Below are 16949 nucleotides of genomic sequence, written 5' to 3'. Positions count from 1 at the left end.
TTGAGGAGGTAGCATAGAAGAGGAGTTATTATTAAGGGAATTTACTTCTTTCCAGAATTCCACAGAGTTTCCCTGTGAACGTGTAATTAAATTTAGGTAGTAGTCCGATGTAGCCTTTCTAAGAGAGGATGTGCATTTATTTCTTATTAGACGAAAGCAGGCCCAATGAGCTGGGTCTCCAGATCGCCTAGCCAGAGTGTGAGTGTGAGACCCTTGAAACATATGAACCGTCAAGAAAGCGCAAAATGCATCATTTCACAGACATGGCGCGAAGGCCGTAACATGGCAATAACATTCCTTTTGAGCAACGTTTTGGTGAACTGGACGGTAAATGTAAGTACTTTTCAACACTGTATTGTAGACTCATGCACAGGTGTGTGACTGTTGAACAGGCGCTATATAAGGCCTTGGACTGTCATTCCACCTGAACATGCTCCAGCATTGCCTATTGATTATATGGTTGTCTTCATTGATTCTTTCTTTGTATGTACTGCTAGTGCAGTGCTGCTGTTTGGAATGTGTTCCCGATTCCCCGTATGGATGGGCTGCTTTTGGAGAACCTTTCATGTGATAGACAGTCAAGACAGACATAGAGCATTGCACATGTGCTGTCATATGTGTGAGCTGAGTGGAGCTGTTCATTGTCAGCCCTGTCAGAAGGAGTTTATCCCCCGCGTTTTGCATAGTTTCTTGCAACGTTAAGAAGTAAGCCACATAAGAGAGCTGCCTTGAAATGCCGTTTTTCGATTGTGCGTGGTATGCACAGTCCACACATGTGTCTATTTTCTCCATTAAGAACAAGGGGGGGAAAAAAGTTCCCCTCCATCCCCCACAGTGCCTGGAACTGATTGTCCTGCCACTCGCTACTCAGAATTCCTAAGAATCATAAAAAACATTCCATATGATATTTTTCTGGGAATCTGATACGCAATAGCAGGCTCCAGCAGTGTGCGGTGGCAGTCGCGTGTTTGGAGGAGGGATTGTGGATAGGGAGTGCTCCGGAATTAGAGTGTGTATGTGTGCGTGCTCTATGCTTGAGAATGGGAGAAGCTGTTATAATATTGGTTTGTTCCGTGGAGAAAAGGAAGTCCTGCTGTGGCACGCTACTCTACTGCACTGCACTCCATCTGCAGGAACCAAAACCAAAACACTCCAGGGGTACATGAGGCTATAGAGCAGGTTGGGCAAGCACAGGTCGGAGAATGCATAATTGTTCTCTCCCTTGGCATTTCGACTTGAGCAGTTAAAGCCACTTTGCAGCTAAACCCACACATGGATGCCAAAAGCAACTTAATAGCTCGGTGGGATTCCATGTCCCATTTGTATTTACATGTTAGGCATTTAGCTGAGCGACTTACGAGTGAAACAACTGAATAAGCTTAAATCTCTCAAGGGCCCAAAACCACAGGACACAGACAATAGATATAAACATTCCTAAGTTTGTAGAACTATAGCCAAACAAAAAGCAAGAACAATGCAGGTAAAATGTATCTTGCTTTATTCCACTGCAGAAAGGTACACTCTGCCTGGCCTGTCAGAGGTTCAAGAGTGTGAGGTCTTATATGGTGTTTGCCCAAAACGCTTCTCCTAGAACAGAGGTTACCAACCAGTGACCACTGGTACGTATACCTGTGCTGGTACGCAGGACATGTACCACTGGTACAAATTTTCCTCGAACATGAATCTATAACATTGTGTCACCAGAATCAATGATATGGTCAATGACAATGATGTGCAGAGGGAATCTTGAATAAACAAGAAAGGCCGCACATGCTAATAGCCAAAGTGCCAATATTTTATTTCAGTCAGGACAACTCTAGAATGGATGGAATATATATTTATTGAATATAAAATGAGCAATATATTTATTATGGTTTGGCGATGAATCTGCTTTTTAGGTACTGAGATCAAGTGCATCAGTCCCAACCATAGGGACTCCAAATCCCCCGTACCTAAACAGCAGATCCAAAATGATAGGTGGTAGCTGGGGTGGAGGTGGGTGAGCAGCAAAGTTTAAGCAGGCAGCAGCGTAGCAGTATCAGTGTGCAGCAGCAAGTAAGCAAGCAGATTGAGCAGAGCAAACTTCCAGTTTAAATAGCCGGTATGGAACTGGAATGAGTGTGTGATTGGATGAAGTGAATCATGTGAATGAGAACGTGATGCTGAGGCTGCCCAATTAACGGCCGGCAGCAACTTGCTCTGCGCATGTCTGTGACAGGCCCAATGCTCATTTATTATTTATTTAATTGTCTCTGACAAGGAATTAATATTCCAGAGCCTCTTATAATTGAGGCCTTATAGTCACTTTTGAGCTAACCCCTCCTTTATTTGAACTTGAAACACCACATGACCATGATCCCGACTTCTCACAGCACAGGGGCTGGTCTTATTTAAAACCGTGTTTCCCTACTCCCTTCTGATTGGTTGTATGACTCAGTGAACTACTATGTGCTCTGCATTCCCTGATGAAGGCTTAACCGACCGAAACGTTGGATTCATGATGTCTTAATCTGCTGCGTCCTAGAAAATGCCAAATATTGGCACTTATGAAGCTGTCAATCAACAATCATATGATATATAGGGCATTAATTTAGAAAATGGCCGTGGTGAGCTTGTAGATCTGCTATTTTAATAATGTCAGAATATTTTAGACACATTTAACAACACAAATGTTGTATTGGGGTCACTGGTACAAGATAGTTTCAGATGGGGGAGGGGTGGGGTGGGGGGTCCTTGACATGAAAATGTTTGAGAACTAGTAAGCTCAGCTTGGTTATGGTTAGTCGTGTCCTGTGAGAATAGACTCCACTGTGATGGAGTCTCACGGCAGGACAATGTGCTGCAGAGCTCTGGCACTCTGGAACACTTATATAATACTGACTACACCAGCTGGCCCCTCTCTCATCTTTGCTCAGCCCACCCCCTTTTCCTCCTGTCTCATACTGCTGGGCCTCACATCCAACCACTGTTATTGTTGAGGATGTGTGGAACAGTTTCTTTCTCTCTCTCTCTCTCTCTCTCTCTCTCTCTCTCGCTCTCTCTCTCGCTCTCTCTCTCTCTCTCTCTCTCTCTCTCTCTCTTTCTTTCTTTCTCTCTCTCCTTTCTTTCTTTCTTTATCACTCCCTTTCTATTCCTCTCTGCTAATTGCATGGTTTTATCTCAAATGCCTCAAATCATGAACACAGCGTGCGGTTTCCGTAAAATTATGCACGCACATTCCCTCTAGGCCGAGGAAGAGGTTTTTCATAATTCTCTTACGAATTTCAGATCAGCCTCATGGTGTTGCTATAACAGGCCGATTCATGTTTTTACCTACTGTATAACGGCACAGATCTGTGTAAAACTTTGTATGTACACCACCTAGAGGACAAGGAAAAATTGCCCCTTATAGCGCCATCAGGAGGCTGACTTATGTAAAACACATTTTTTATATTACTCCTTTAGATTTTATCCAAACGTCACGCAAATCGGTACACATGATCTCTATAGTCATGTGATCAACACAGATCTGTGTCATGTTAATATTCCATTGTGGTTGACTACGATTTACATCTAAACTTTACACAAATGCCTCAAATCATGGACGCAGCGTCCAATTGCTGTGAAACTTTGCACGCACACACACCCCCCCCTCCCCCCCTTTGCACGCACATTTCTAATACCCCCCCCCCCCCCCCCCCCACACACACACACACACACATACATACCACCACCACCACGCCCACACACATCCCACATGTAGAATATCCACCCATCCCATTCCACAGTGTAATGTAAATGGCATTCCAGACATTTTGGGCTGGAGGGTTTGCAAGGAGGGTCTGCATACATGGGCTGTATGAGCCTGAAATGCCTAGTCCCCCAAAAGGAATCTGACACTCAGTCAGAAATGCCATGCACCAGCTGTTTAAACGTCTCTGTGGCACAAAAGGAGACAAACTTGAAGTTTGAAATGTCATATCCGTGATCGAAGCCTCCGTTGCAGAAAGTATTTCAATTGGTTCTCTCTCTCATTCAAAATAAGCTTTAGGAATGGAGACCGGATGAGTCGGTGAGAGAATCATGTAACAGTAAACAGTCTTTATCTTCTCCTGTTTTTCTTATTTTTGTTTATTTGTCTTGTCTTTTGTATATTACTAGAAACATAGAAACATCCCAGTTACGTTGCAGAGCACTATGGGAAGAAGGAAATTGCGGGAGTTGACTCCACATGTAGTAGTCATTATGACCTATTCTGTTATCCATGCATCCGCAACTCCCGTCTATTGGTTCTCTGTATCGTTCCAATTTGTATCGTCCAATTTCTCTGTATCGTTCCAATTTCTTCTCTGTATCGTTCCAATTTCTTCTCTGTAACGATTCGTTCTAATTTCTTCTCTGTATTGTTCCAATTGCTGTGAGGGGGGGGGCTGATGGCCTAGCGGTTACGGTGCATACCACACATAGGCATTAGGCTCCAGTGCATCCTGTCAGTGAGCCACAGAATCGATTCCCAAGCCTGGCGACCGTGTGTGTGTGTGTGTGTGTGTGTGTGTGTGTGCGACTGTACGTGCGCATGTGTGAGTTAGCTAAAACCAAACTAAAGCTAGGTGAAAAAATAAATATATAACTGAAACATAAATAAAATACTAGGAGGGGGGGGGGGGGGGGGGGGGACTAATTGAAATTATATTGAAACGATATATACCAAATATGTTTTTAGATTTATATATATTTTTTAAATTCAGAAGTCATCAAATGTGTCAATACAGCAAGCAGGGGGATGCATTTGGTGCATGTGTTAATACAAACAAAAATAGAAAGCTCAACTAAAACTAGCAGAGCCACCAATGAGTCACTGAATTGAAAACAGTCACTGAATTGAAAACAAAAGCCTTGGGTAGCTGTGTGCGTGTGTAGTAGAGTGCATGTGTGCGTGTGTAGTAGAGTGCATGTGTGCGTGTGTACTAGAGTGCATTTGTGCGTGTGTAGTGGAGTGCATGTGTGCGTGTGAAGTAGAGTGCATGCCATATGCTGGCTCACAGGAAGCTAGTTCCTGTCCAGCACTCTCTTTGCCCGACTGCTGTTCTGGACTCCTGAATGACATAACACAGGTAGGTTTCAGCTATCATGAAGTGGGGCCACATGGAATGAATACTCTCTCTCTCTTTCTCAGTACAGCAATGAATTAGAGGTCTCATGGGAGGTTTTTTTTATTATGCATTCCAGATGTCTCCAGCTAACGGGAATAACTGTTGGGTGGATGATCATGTTAAAATGGTGCTTATGGGAAATGTAGTCAAGCATTAAGGTAACAGCCATAGTGGAGAAGTGGCCATTTGGAGACCAAATCTGCACGTCTTGCAAGGTCCACTTTTCACTCGAATAGTTGTTGTTCGACCATGATAGCTGGAATACACTGGACTCAATCTTATCTAGCCTCCCTTCTCTCTTTCCCAGCGAAGACAACTATACGGTGATAGACTACGCCTTGAGGGACCAGATCTCGGTGGGTCCTTGCCAGCCGGAGGATCTCTGTCTGTCACCAATCAGAACTACTGCCAGCATGCTGACCTCACGACAGCCTGGCACCAACCACCTCTTCCGCCTGCGTTTCCACAGCAACCACTCTGGTGAAGTGCTGATGATCCTGGGGGTGGAACTGATGTGAGTGTTTATTTTTCCTCTCCAACTTGTCTGCGTTATTTTTTTGTTTTAGTTTAGTTAAGTTTTTTCATGTGTACGTTCAAATACAAATCAATGTGATGTGTTTGTTCACTTCAAAATATGACACCAACATATCTCTTTAAACCATGCTAATGAGGTTGAAATAATTTGTCCGTGTACTAGCTGCATGATATGCGGAGACATTTGTAAGTTATGCATGATGCTTGTCACCGTAATGGTTTTGTCTGATTGGGCGTCTCCACAGTCCAGGAATCTCCCCGGAGGCAGCAAGACTGTTTAAAGTTGGCTGGCATATGCTGAAGTTTGTAGCCGGGTGTGAATGATTACTTATGAGCTAGAAATTAAATCAGCTTGTGCTTTACTTCCTTGACATTCCGGCCATAATTTGGCTGTGTTGGTGAAGCTTAAACAGCTCTATCTGTCTGAACAATCATCCACAGATTATGTAACGCACAGAAACAAACACATCTGTCCTTTTATTAGACTCAATGCTGGGTGTGTTTGTTCTATCTATTGTTTATAAACTAGCAGGCATTGTACAGTACTGTAATGTGTAATCTGTCACACACAGACATACACATACGCACTGCTTTGTGCTGTAACTACACAGTCAAATCCTCAGTGTTAATCTAACCACATGGAGCCAATCTACAAGCTCACTGTGAGCTTGTAGATTGGATATTTTTGACAAAGGGATATGGTGTAGAGGGGGAAAAGAATATGGCAGCCTAGTATAGACTCCTGGGGCACTCGTACAATGAAGTATAGTGTTTAAGTGGTTAACTGTACAATTATGTGTTCATTTTGACACTCAGAGTTAAATGAACGCTGATGATTTTACTGTGTATTTGCTGTGGTTCAAGGTGGCTTTGTTATGAAGTGTTTTCACACGCAGGGCCTGTTCCTCCTCATTCCTTTAAGGATGTAGAACCTCCCTCAGTGTGCTCATTACTAAAGGGCTACGCAGTACACTGTACTCACAAACCACAACAATGTTGAACGTGTCTCAACTTTCTGTTGGCTCTGAAGTCGCCACGAGATCTTAATTATATATTTTATTATATCTTAATTATACCCTGTGTATGATGTGGCATCTATATATCTCTGGGAGGACGTTTTCTGTAGAAAGAATGCGAGGGGTGTATATTGATTTGGTAATTGGGGCTACTGATGTGAGTCAGACAGAGTGTTGCAGAGGGGAAAACTGGGGGAGACAAGTGAGGAAATTAGGTTTTGTGACAGAATCCTGAGTCATACAGGATGGGGTAGGGGGTCTCTTCTAACTGTCCCTACAGTACAAGTGTATTTGTTGTCCTGGAAAGTCCCTCGACCCCCTTGGAAAGCGAGGGTCTGGTGGGGCCCCTGGCTAATTTTTGTGTGCGTGTGTATGTATGTCTGTGTCTTGTGTGTGTGTATGTATGTGTGTGTGTGTGTGTGTGTGTGTGTATGTGTTGTTTAATGGAGCTAAGCACCGTATTGCTGACTGAATGAGTTGACAAAAGGACTCCGTGGCGACCGTCCATTGTTATATAGCGGTTGCTAGGCATTGTTACAGTGGTTGCCTAGCACCGGACCATTGTCGAGCAGGCTCGTTCCCACGACTGTCCCCACTTCCCCTTTTATGACTGTCCCATCGTGCCCCATGTTGTCTCCTCTGTTACACTGTGCTCTGTATACGTATTGTCTTCTCAATAGCCGTGGCATAACTTCTGTCTTCCTCCAGCCCTTCATCCCAGATGACTGGTCTAATCCTAACATGACGGGTGCAAGTGGCATCATATTATCCAGCATCGAGCACTCTCACAGAGAGAGGGTGTTTAAAGTAGAGCCTGACCAGTGCCCGATTTTTGGGTCTGATCTGATCCTGATTTTGTCCTACTGATTACCAATGTTTTGACGATACTTTGTCAGAATGTGCAAACTCAATTCGAATTAATTTGATTTAAGTCTGCTATTTTCTTTTTACTTTTGAGATGTTTTGCCTCAAAACATTTCTAAACAGCAATGCCAAGTTCATACCGAAAGGTATTAAGAGACCAGTCCCAAATACTGCCACAATGGACGAGAAAAGGAGTGCTGTTGAGCATTTGTGGCTCAAACGTGAAATTCCACACATTCTGACAGGAGGCGGGGCTCCGCTGTTCTTCACAGAGCTGGACTTTATTGACTTTGTGGTTTCCCCGTATGTATTGGTGGTTGACTGCCTTCAGCTCGTCCACTGCTGTATTGTATTTGTCTGTGCCTATCTGGGGCAGAGGGTCCAGGCTGTGTAGGCTGTGTGGTGCTGTCTGGGGCTGAGGGTCCAGGCTGTGTAGGCTGTGTGGTGCTGTCTGGGGTCCAGGCTGTGTGGTGCTGTCTGGGGCCGAGGGTCCAGGCTGTGTGGTGCTGTCTGGGGCCGAGGGTCCAGGCTGTGTGGTGCTGTCTGGGGCCGAGGGTCCAGGCTGTGGTCCAGGCTGTGTAGGCTATCTGGGAAGATACTGTAGCAACTGCAAATGTTAAACTGCAGTAGACCACTCGTTTTGGCACCGACCACAACAGTGACATAATAACTAAGCCAGACAAACAGACAGCTGGAATAGGACTGGCACAAGGATGCCTCTGTTCTGTGGCCCAGACAGCCTGTTTAACATTGTTTTGTTCTTTTGTGTGTGTGTGTGTGTGTGTGTGTGTGTGTGTGTGTGTGTGTGTGTGTGTGTGTGTGTGTGTGTGTGTGTGTGTGTGTGTGTGTGTGTGTGTGTGTGTGTGTGTGTGTGTGTGTGTGTGTGTGTGTGTGTGTGTGTGTGTGTGTGTGTTTGTTTCACAAGGATAAGTATCTAAATAACAAAAACAGCAGGACTTCAGAACACACACAGAGGACAAAACAATGGCCAGTCGAAGATACTGGCCTTAGTAGGTAGAGAGAGTAAAAGTGAGGTGTGTGACTGTGTGCGAGCGCACACACAAATACACGTTGTTTTATAGTTTATAAGCATTTGGGGAGTTAGGCTTACATTTACTAAGATATTCACATTAGGCATTTAAAGGCTAGGTTTAGGGGTTGGGGTTAGTGTTATGCCTGATTTGTACTTAGTCGTGTGCTGGTGTCGTACACCGTAAATACCAGATCTACAAGCTGCAACACGCTGTGAGCTTTTAGATCTATTTTTGATCCGCAACATACAAGTATATCACAATCTATGTAAATTAAGGGCTTTGGATTAAAGCGGGTGAGGGTCAGACATGGCAAAAAGAGTAAAAAAAAGCATTTATACAATTATACTGTGTGTGTGTGTGTGCGCTGACCCTGTTGTTGTTGACTTGAGACAGTCGACAGTGCTTCTCTATTAGGAGAACAGTACAGCCACAGAAGTCTGCTCAAAACAACCATGGGTCAGAGAGATACAGTGCAGCCCTGCTTACATAACAGCCAAGCTCTCCTTCTCTGTTGGACACACACACACACACACACACACACACACACACACACACACACACACACACACACTGTTGTGGCATTTCATTCAGCACATCACAAACAAAAGCATGTCTGCTTTCAATTATGATAAAGGAGAAACTTGACTGAAATCACTCCCTCTTCCGGCCTACCCGAGACCTGCCTTTTTTTATAAAAGATTAGTTACCATTAAACTGGAAACATGCACACTACTCTTGGCTACACAGTAAAATCCTCATTGTTCATTTATCTTGAGAGTTACAAATGTAGCCAAATGGACTGAGGATTTTACTGTGTAGTAACTACGGTCTGTATGTAAATAAATGTAGCCAAATGGACTGAGGATTTTACTGTGTAGTAACTACGGTCTGTATGTAAACAAATGTAGCCAAATGGACTGAGGATTTTACTGTGTAGTAACTACGGTCTGTATGTAAAAACAGAGTGGAGTGTTTTGGTCTCTCGTAGTGGGAATTCAGCTGGTTAAGTGTATGAAGGAAGGAAGGAGGAACGTGTTTGAGAGTAAACAAACAAGACCGGGGGAACAGGGGAGCTATGGAGGGGAGGGGAGGGGAGGGGGGCGGAGGAACTGATGAAAAACATCAGTCTGTAAGTGATTTGGAGTTGGCAGTGAAGGGAGAGAGAGACAGACAATGTCATCAGCCTCTCTATGGCTGTGTTCGAGAGCCTCATATTGCAGCCAGGCCTCCCCTCTCACATGCTCTCAGAGGTGAAATAGGACCCTTTGACAATAGAGCTTGAATGGAATTATGATGCATGGACTTCTTCTGTTCAGAGGGATGAATGGGCAGAAAGAGGAGGCTCTCTACCCTGAATAGCCAGGTCCTGTACAGACAGACAGGGGGCTCTCTACCCTGAATAGCCAGGTCCTGTACAGACAGACAGGGGGCTCTCTACCCTGAATAGCCAGGTCCTGTACAGACACCGCTCCATCTGTGGGAGAGGAAGACAAACACCTGGTTGCGCTTATGCACGGTTCATACGCCTACATGTTCAGTACACCACACACACACACACACACACACACACACACACACATACACACTACAGTATCCTATACCAGTAAGACGCCCTGCCCGTGCATGACGGACTGCCGGGAACTTCTTGCAGCCGAGAAGATCTGGTACTCACACAGGCCATATATGGTGGTGTGACGGACTGACAGGTTTTTAGTATGGTCGCAATAAGAGGGAATCGCAGTTTCTGCAAAATTACACAGGACATTTTTGTTTTAAGTTCATAGTCCATAATACCAGTAAGACACCTGAGGGCGAGGTCGCGCTGAAACAATAGAGCTTCTTAATACAGCACAGTTGAGAAGCAGGAGTTAAACTATTAATCTGGTGTCAGTGAGGTCAGATGTAGAGTTGCTGGCCGGCTCATATATGCCGTTATAGTACGTCAAACCATGCATGGCTATCCTCAGGGTTTCAGAGGTCAGTGTCGTGATCTTCATATATGGAGATCCAGGTGATGATAATCAGCTCCACATGGAGATCCATGTGTTGTACCAACTTGGTTCATTGTGTGTGTCTCACGTCTTCCATGAGACTCTGGCAGGTGTGTGTGTGTGTGTGTGTGTGTGCGTGTGTGTGTGTGTGTGTGTGTGTGCGCGCGCACACACACACACACAATGTACTGTATGTGTTTGCATGTGTGCCTGGCTGTCAAGGACAACTGCTGCCTTTCCCACGTTTAAGCAGTTTCGATGAAAAGCTGTGTTCTCCTGTAGTCATGGAGAGGAGATAGGCATACACTACTTGAACATACTGTAAGCAAACCATTTCTCAATTAATCCATATGTTTGTTATTCCATGTGTTAAGGGACTTACTATATGTAAAATATAATAATAATTCATTGCATTTTTTATAGTGCTTTTCTAGGCACTCAAAGCGCTTTACAATGGTCCATTCATACACTGGGAGGTGAAGCGGCGGACAGTCAAGGCCAGCGTCCTCACTTCCCACATTCACACACCAAAGGTGGCACGCTACCATGTGAGGCACCGACCGACTCAGTGGAGGCAATGTAGGGTGCAGTGTCTTGCCCAAGGACACTTCGACATATTGACAGGAGGAGCTGGGATTCGAACCGCCGACCCATGGATCATTAATAATAATAATAAAACTATTTGTATAGCACCTTTCATGACATGAAATGCAGCTCAAAGTGCTTTACAGAGCAATGGAGAAAAAAAGAAAAGCAAGGCATAAACATTAAAAAACAAGAGCAGTAATGCAATACAGTGAGGACATGATGCAATACAGTGAGGACATGAATAACATTGGACGACCTCCTGATCCACAGCCGCCCAAATGGCTGTAGAATGAATGAATGACTCGTAAAAGCCACAAGGAAATATGTCAGATTGTTGCAGAGCTGAGGAATCTGCCATCAATTCAATAGGCAACCTTTGCACAGGGAGGAAAGGCTGTAAACTTACATTATTGCTCAGCTCCACGAGAGTTCATAGTCTTACTTTGTGACAGTTCACTGTGGCCTCTATATCAAGTGTGTGTGTGATACCGATACTCGACGTTGTTGTTTGTTTTGTTTTTATTACTGTGTGCTGCAGTTGCCAGCTGTGTGTGTATACATATATCCTGTACATTGTATATATTTGCCCTTTCTGTCTATTCGCCCGTTTCATCTCATCTTCATTCTCATCTCTCTCTCTCTCTCTCTCTCTCTCTCTCTCTCTCTCTCTCTCTCTCTCTCTCTCTCTCTCTCTATGAGTTAGAGGTACTCTAGAGTTACCTGGAATCTGACCTATGTCTCTCCAGTCTCCACCCATTCTCACACACCAGATTGTGTGTGAGTGAGCAAAAGCAGGTCTGTCCCTCATGAGAATTGGCCTTTTGTTCCTGGTCCTGCAGAATGCTCTCCGATTAAAAACACACCTCTGTTCTCTCACTTACTGTGTGCTGTGGACAGACAGGAGGGACTGGCTCAGCAGCCTAGGTGTCCACCGTTAGACTGGCTCAGCAGCCTAGGTGCCCACCGTTGGACTGGCTCAGCAGCCTAGGTGCCCACCGTTAGACTGGCTCAGCAGCCTAGGTGCCCACCGTTGGACTGGCTCAGCAGCCTAGGTGCCCACCGTTGGACTGGCTCAGCAGCCTAGGTGCCCACCGTTGGACTGGCTCAGCAGCCTAGGTGCCCCCGTTAGACTGGCTCAGCAGCCTAGGTGCCCCCGTTAGACTGGCTCAGCAGCCTAGGTGCCCACCGTTAGACTGGCTCAGCAGCCTAGGTGCCCACCGTTAGACTGGCTCAGCAGCCTAGGTGCCCACCGTTAGACTGGCTCAGCAGCCTATAGGTGCCCACCGTTAGACTGGCTCAGCAGCCTAGGTGCCCACCGTTAGACTGGCTCAGCAGCCCAGGTGCCCACCGTTAGACTGGCTCAGCAGCCTAGGTGCCCACCGTTAGACTGGCTCAGCAGCCTAGGTGCCCACCGTTAGACTGGCTCAGCAGCCTAGGTGCCCACCGTTAGACTGGCTCAGCAGCCTACAGTAGGTGCCCACCGTTAGACTGGCTCAGCAGCCTAGGTGCCCACCGTTAGACTGGCTCAGCAGCCTACAGTAGGTGCCCACTGTTAGACTGGCTCAGCAGCCTAGGTGCCCACCGTTAGACTGGCTCAGCAGCCTAGGTGCCCCCGTTAGACTGGCTCAGCAGCCTAGGTGCCCCCGTTAGACTGGCTCAGCAGCCTACAGTAGGTGCCCAGACGGTTGAGCTAAACGTCCGGGCCGTGTGACGTAGTTCTTGTTGCCAGACTGCTCTTCTTCATTTCTGAATGGCCTTTGTGTGTATGCATGTTCACACAGAACAGTCGTGACTGGGCATAGCATAGACTGGTTCAGACAGGGGAGGGGGAGAGACAGGCGAATACATTAAGAATGTGTAATGAGGACACATGGTGGGAGAGATGTCACTGTAGGTCAATAAAGCCTCTTGGCATCTGTTCATACTGTAACTGTTCCAGTACTTTAGTTCAAAGGTGTAACCAAGTGTGAAACATGTGTTGTGTCCAATATCTGTGTAGGAATGAGCGTGCTCGATGGATCAGAGCCCTGGGTCAGAGCAACAATGACAAGAAAAACCAGGACAGAACTAGTGAGTGAGCACACACACACACACACACACACACACCAACAAAGCATTCTAACTTGCAGTAATTGTAGCCTACAGCACCACCGTGTGGTGGTTTAATCAAAGTGCCATTGATCTATTTTATATATACAGTAATAATAAGACAAGTTTACATTTCCCAAATAAGGTCTGCTGCATTTTATGTAGACATATCACCATATAGTGTATATGCATAGTTTCATTATATAGATATATTCCACTGTTATGATCGTAGTTTACGTATGTTTCATGATAACTAGTCTTTATGATGTCTCGCCATGTTTTGATCTTGCTTAATGTAAATCGCGCTGGATTAAGAGTGTCTGCTAAATGCCTAAATTGTAAAGTGATTTCCTTCTTGCGTGTCCTAGATGCCATGCAGGTGGAAGTGACCAGGACATACACAGCCAAGCAGCCTGATGAGTTGTCCCTGCAGGTGGCTGACGTGGTTCTCGTGTCAGAGACAGTAGAAGATGGTATGCCTTCCCACATCTTTCCACTGTGTTCATTTACCATGTTCATCCACATTCTTTGTTCCCATTCTTCTAACAGGACTCCCCCATTTTCAAAAACTCTCTCACCATGTTGAGCGATATTAGTCATTGTGCACGTTCCTAATGCGCACACGCGCACGCACACACCACACTCTGAGGCCAAAGGTCACATCCCTGTATGTGTCCATACATGGCAACTGTCTTTCATGTTGAAAGGGTAATGGGAGATCAAGCAGCATAGAATCTATGCTGCTTGATCTCCCTATGCCATAGATGAAAAAAAAAGTCATCTTTAGCTCCGGCAGTGCGCGCACACACACACACACACACACACACACACACACACACACACACACACAGATCTCTTTTCACTGTTTTAATTTGAGCTCTCCTCTTTCAGGCTGGTATGAGGGTGAGAGACTACGTGACGGGGAAAGAGGATGGTTCCTGTCGGAATGTGCCCAACCGATCACGTGCCAGGCCACCATTGAGCGCAACATGCAGAGGATGGACCGCCTCCAGGGTGTAGAGACCAACGTGTGAACCCAACAAGATTGGCTTGTATGATTTAAGAGAGTCTGCCGCTGTATAAGAGCTCTCTCAGTTGGTGAGCACTAGCTCTGCCCGTATGACCCACATTCAACAACACCCATCTAATGAGCTTGTTCCATCATTTAATAGTGGCAGTGACCTGCTGTCTGTGTTGACTAGCACCTAGCTTGTCACTCTAGCATGCTGAAACCATCATTGGTGACTGTTTTGGCAGTAAAGGGTTACAGTACTGTCTGCTTCCGACATGGCAGGTATCCATTGCTGTCCGTCAGCTGTGAATTCAAGCAAAAAGCCGTGTCCAGAAGAACAATGGATTGGACCTGCTTCTTTTAATGGTCAGTCTTCCATCCTTGGGTGGGATTCAATGTTGCAGTCTGTCATCTGTGGCTTCATGCGAAAAGCTGTGTCCAGAAGAACAATGGATGGGCCGGCTACTTTTAATTGCCATTCTTCTATATTCAGGAGGGATTCATATCATTCACACTTGGGGACGTTTTTGGAAACTGCCAAAAAGCGTGCTTGGTGTGACGTCATGCTTCTCAGAGCTGTTCATGTTGGAGTGGTGCGCAAATGCAGTTGTACAACTACAGTGCCACTGTGGCACAGTACAGTCCTCAGTGCTAATATATCTGTCTGGACCTGAAGTTAAATGGACACTGAGGAGGTTACCGTACGACTCAAAGATTAATTCGGCTCATAAGGACTCATATGTCTCATAAGGACTCATTCGGCTCATAAAGACTCATACAACTCAAAGACTCATTCGGCTCATAAAGACTCGTACAACTCAAAGACTCATTCGGCTCATAAAGACTCATACAACTCAAAGACTCATTCGGCTCATAAAGACTCGTACAACTCAAAGACTCATTCGGCTCATAAAGACTCGTACAACTCAAAGACTCATTCGGCTCATAAAGACTCGTACAACTCAAAGACTCATTCGGCTCATAAAGACTCATACAACTCAAAGACTCATTCGGCTCATAAAGACTCGTACAACTTAATGAGAAGCTATCTGTTTATATATATATATATATATATATATATATATACACCCCCACATATGTACAACAGCATGCATAGCTACTGTATGTATGTACTGTATATGACATTGTTAAACAACTGATTGTAGTTTATGTTTTGAATTGGAGATGAAATGAATCCATCCATTCTCAAAAGCCCAAAGCACTTTGTGTAAATAGGAGAGGACCATTAATTATATCTCATTAGAAAGTTCATCTGGGCAATGTCAGATTGTCCATATTGTTTATATATTTCCATCTGTGGTGTTGGCTTACAGAAGATAATCTATTGTGTATTTTTCTATAGCAGGTTAATTTCATCAAATGTGTCATAAGTGACTATGATAGCCAGGCATTGGCATATGGCTTGAGCATAGGTGCCTTTGCCAGATGTAGAGTAAATATACAAATATACCCCTTAGAAATGTGTGTGTGTGTGTGTGTGTGTGTGTGTGTGTGTGTGTGTGTGTGTGTGTGTGTGTGTGTGTGTGTGTGTGTGTGTGTGTGTGTGTGTGTGTGTGTGTGTGTGTGTGTGTGTGTGTGTGTGTGTGTGTGTGTGTGTGTGTGTGTGTGTGTGTGTGTGTGTGTGTGTGTGTGTGTGTGTGTGTGTGTGTCTTTTCCCAGCTGTGGCTTAACTTGTTTGTCAGCGTACATCATTTTTTAAGTCCAAATAAATTAAATGAATGGCAGGTCAGAGTAAGGTGATAGCACCACCCATCAAACCCTGTGCTGGCCCTGATCAGATGCAGAGCTAGATGTTATGTACAGTAGACACAATCCTGCACCATAAGAACAGCTGCCTGTTCAGAAAGGGACAAATGAAAACCAGTCCAGGTTTTGCATTTGCGCTCAGGGAAAATGAGATACCACTCACTCAGTTTGCTTTTCCATTGTAAATCACCATGTATGTACCAAGCCTAAAAATCCCCAATGTGTACATTATTATGCCATAAACCTGTGAGAATATCTAGTCAACTTTGCCATACTGCTTGTTAATAAAAGCGTAACCATGTGTTTTACAAGCATTTCTCAGCAATGTAGTGACACAATTTGTTTGGTATCCATTCCAAACAAAATTTATTTCATTTATAAGGGACGAAGTTAGAAAATATACAGATAGATAGATAGATCTTTATTTGTCATTGCTTGCATGAAACAATGAAATTCAGTTTAGAGCTTCACCACTGGCATCAAAAAAAAAAAAAAAAAGTTGTTCATTCAACAGCCTGACAGCCTGTGGGTAAAGGCTACAAGCTTGGTAAAATTCAGCTTTCTATTGATTGTAATTATTTGAGTAAAAATCTAAGCAATCAGATTAGGCTGCATTGAATGTATTTTATATAAAATGTAATTTAAAAAAGGACTAGTAGCATGCCAAAGTTTGTGCTATTGCCATTGAGAAGGCATTGGGCGTTTAAGTTGACTTGAACCTGCGGCCTCCTGATTCCCAGGCAGGCTCTGTACCCAGTGAGCCACTGTGCATGCTGTTCTCAGAGGTTGTGGGTTCAAACCCCACTCAAATCTTTACTTGCCAAAATCTGCCATTGACACCCATTCTGAATTTAAAAGCACTATATTTCTAAAACTATGACACATTTCAAAGATTCCTTTTCAGGTAAACATGTCCACCGTAA

The 16949-nt window shown here is 44.7% G+C and overlaps 1 protein-coding gene across 3 annotated transcripts in view; it reads left to right on the top strand.

Moving 5' to 3' along the window:
* Positions 1-16290, top strand: part of LOC308321570 (rho guanine nucleotide exchange factor 26-like) — a 31920-nt gene extending 15630 nt beyond the window's left edge. For 2 of the 3 annotated variants that reach the window (XM_080772522.1, XM_080772521.1), the window contains exons 12-15: positions 5440-5646; positions 13159-13229; positions 13616-13720; positions 14139-16290. In XM_080772522.1, coding sequence (XP_080628648.1) covers positions 5440-5646; positions 13159-13229; positions 13616-13720; positions 14139-14281 — 526 coding nt within the window. In that variant the 3' untranslated portion in view covers positions 14282-16290. The remainder of the gene's footprint in view (positions 1-5439; positions 5647-13158; positions 13230-13615; positions 13721-14138) is intronic. The other variant, XR_013964629.1, reaches the window with a different exon arrangement.
* The last annotated feature ends 659 nt before the right edge of the window (positions 16291-16949 follow it).

This window comes from Protomyctophum bolini, assembly GCF_963924005.1.
Source record: "Protomyctophum bolini genome assembly, chromosome: 9".
Lineage (NCBI taxonomy): Eukaryota > Metazoa > Chordata > Actinopteri > Myctophiformes > Myctophidae > Protomyctophum > Protomyctophum bolini.
The sequence above is the reverse complement of the archived record's forward strand: the minus strand, read 5'-3'. Positions and strand labels throughout refer to the sequence as shown.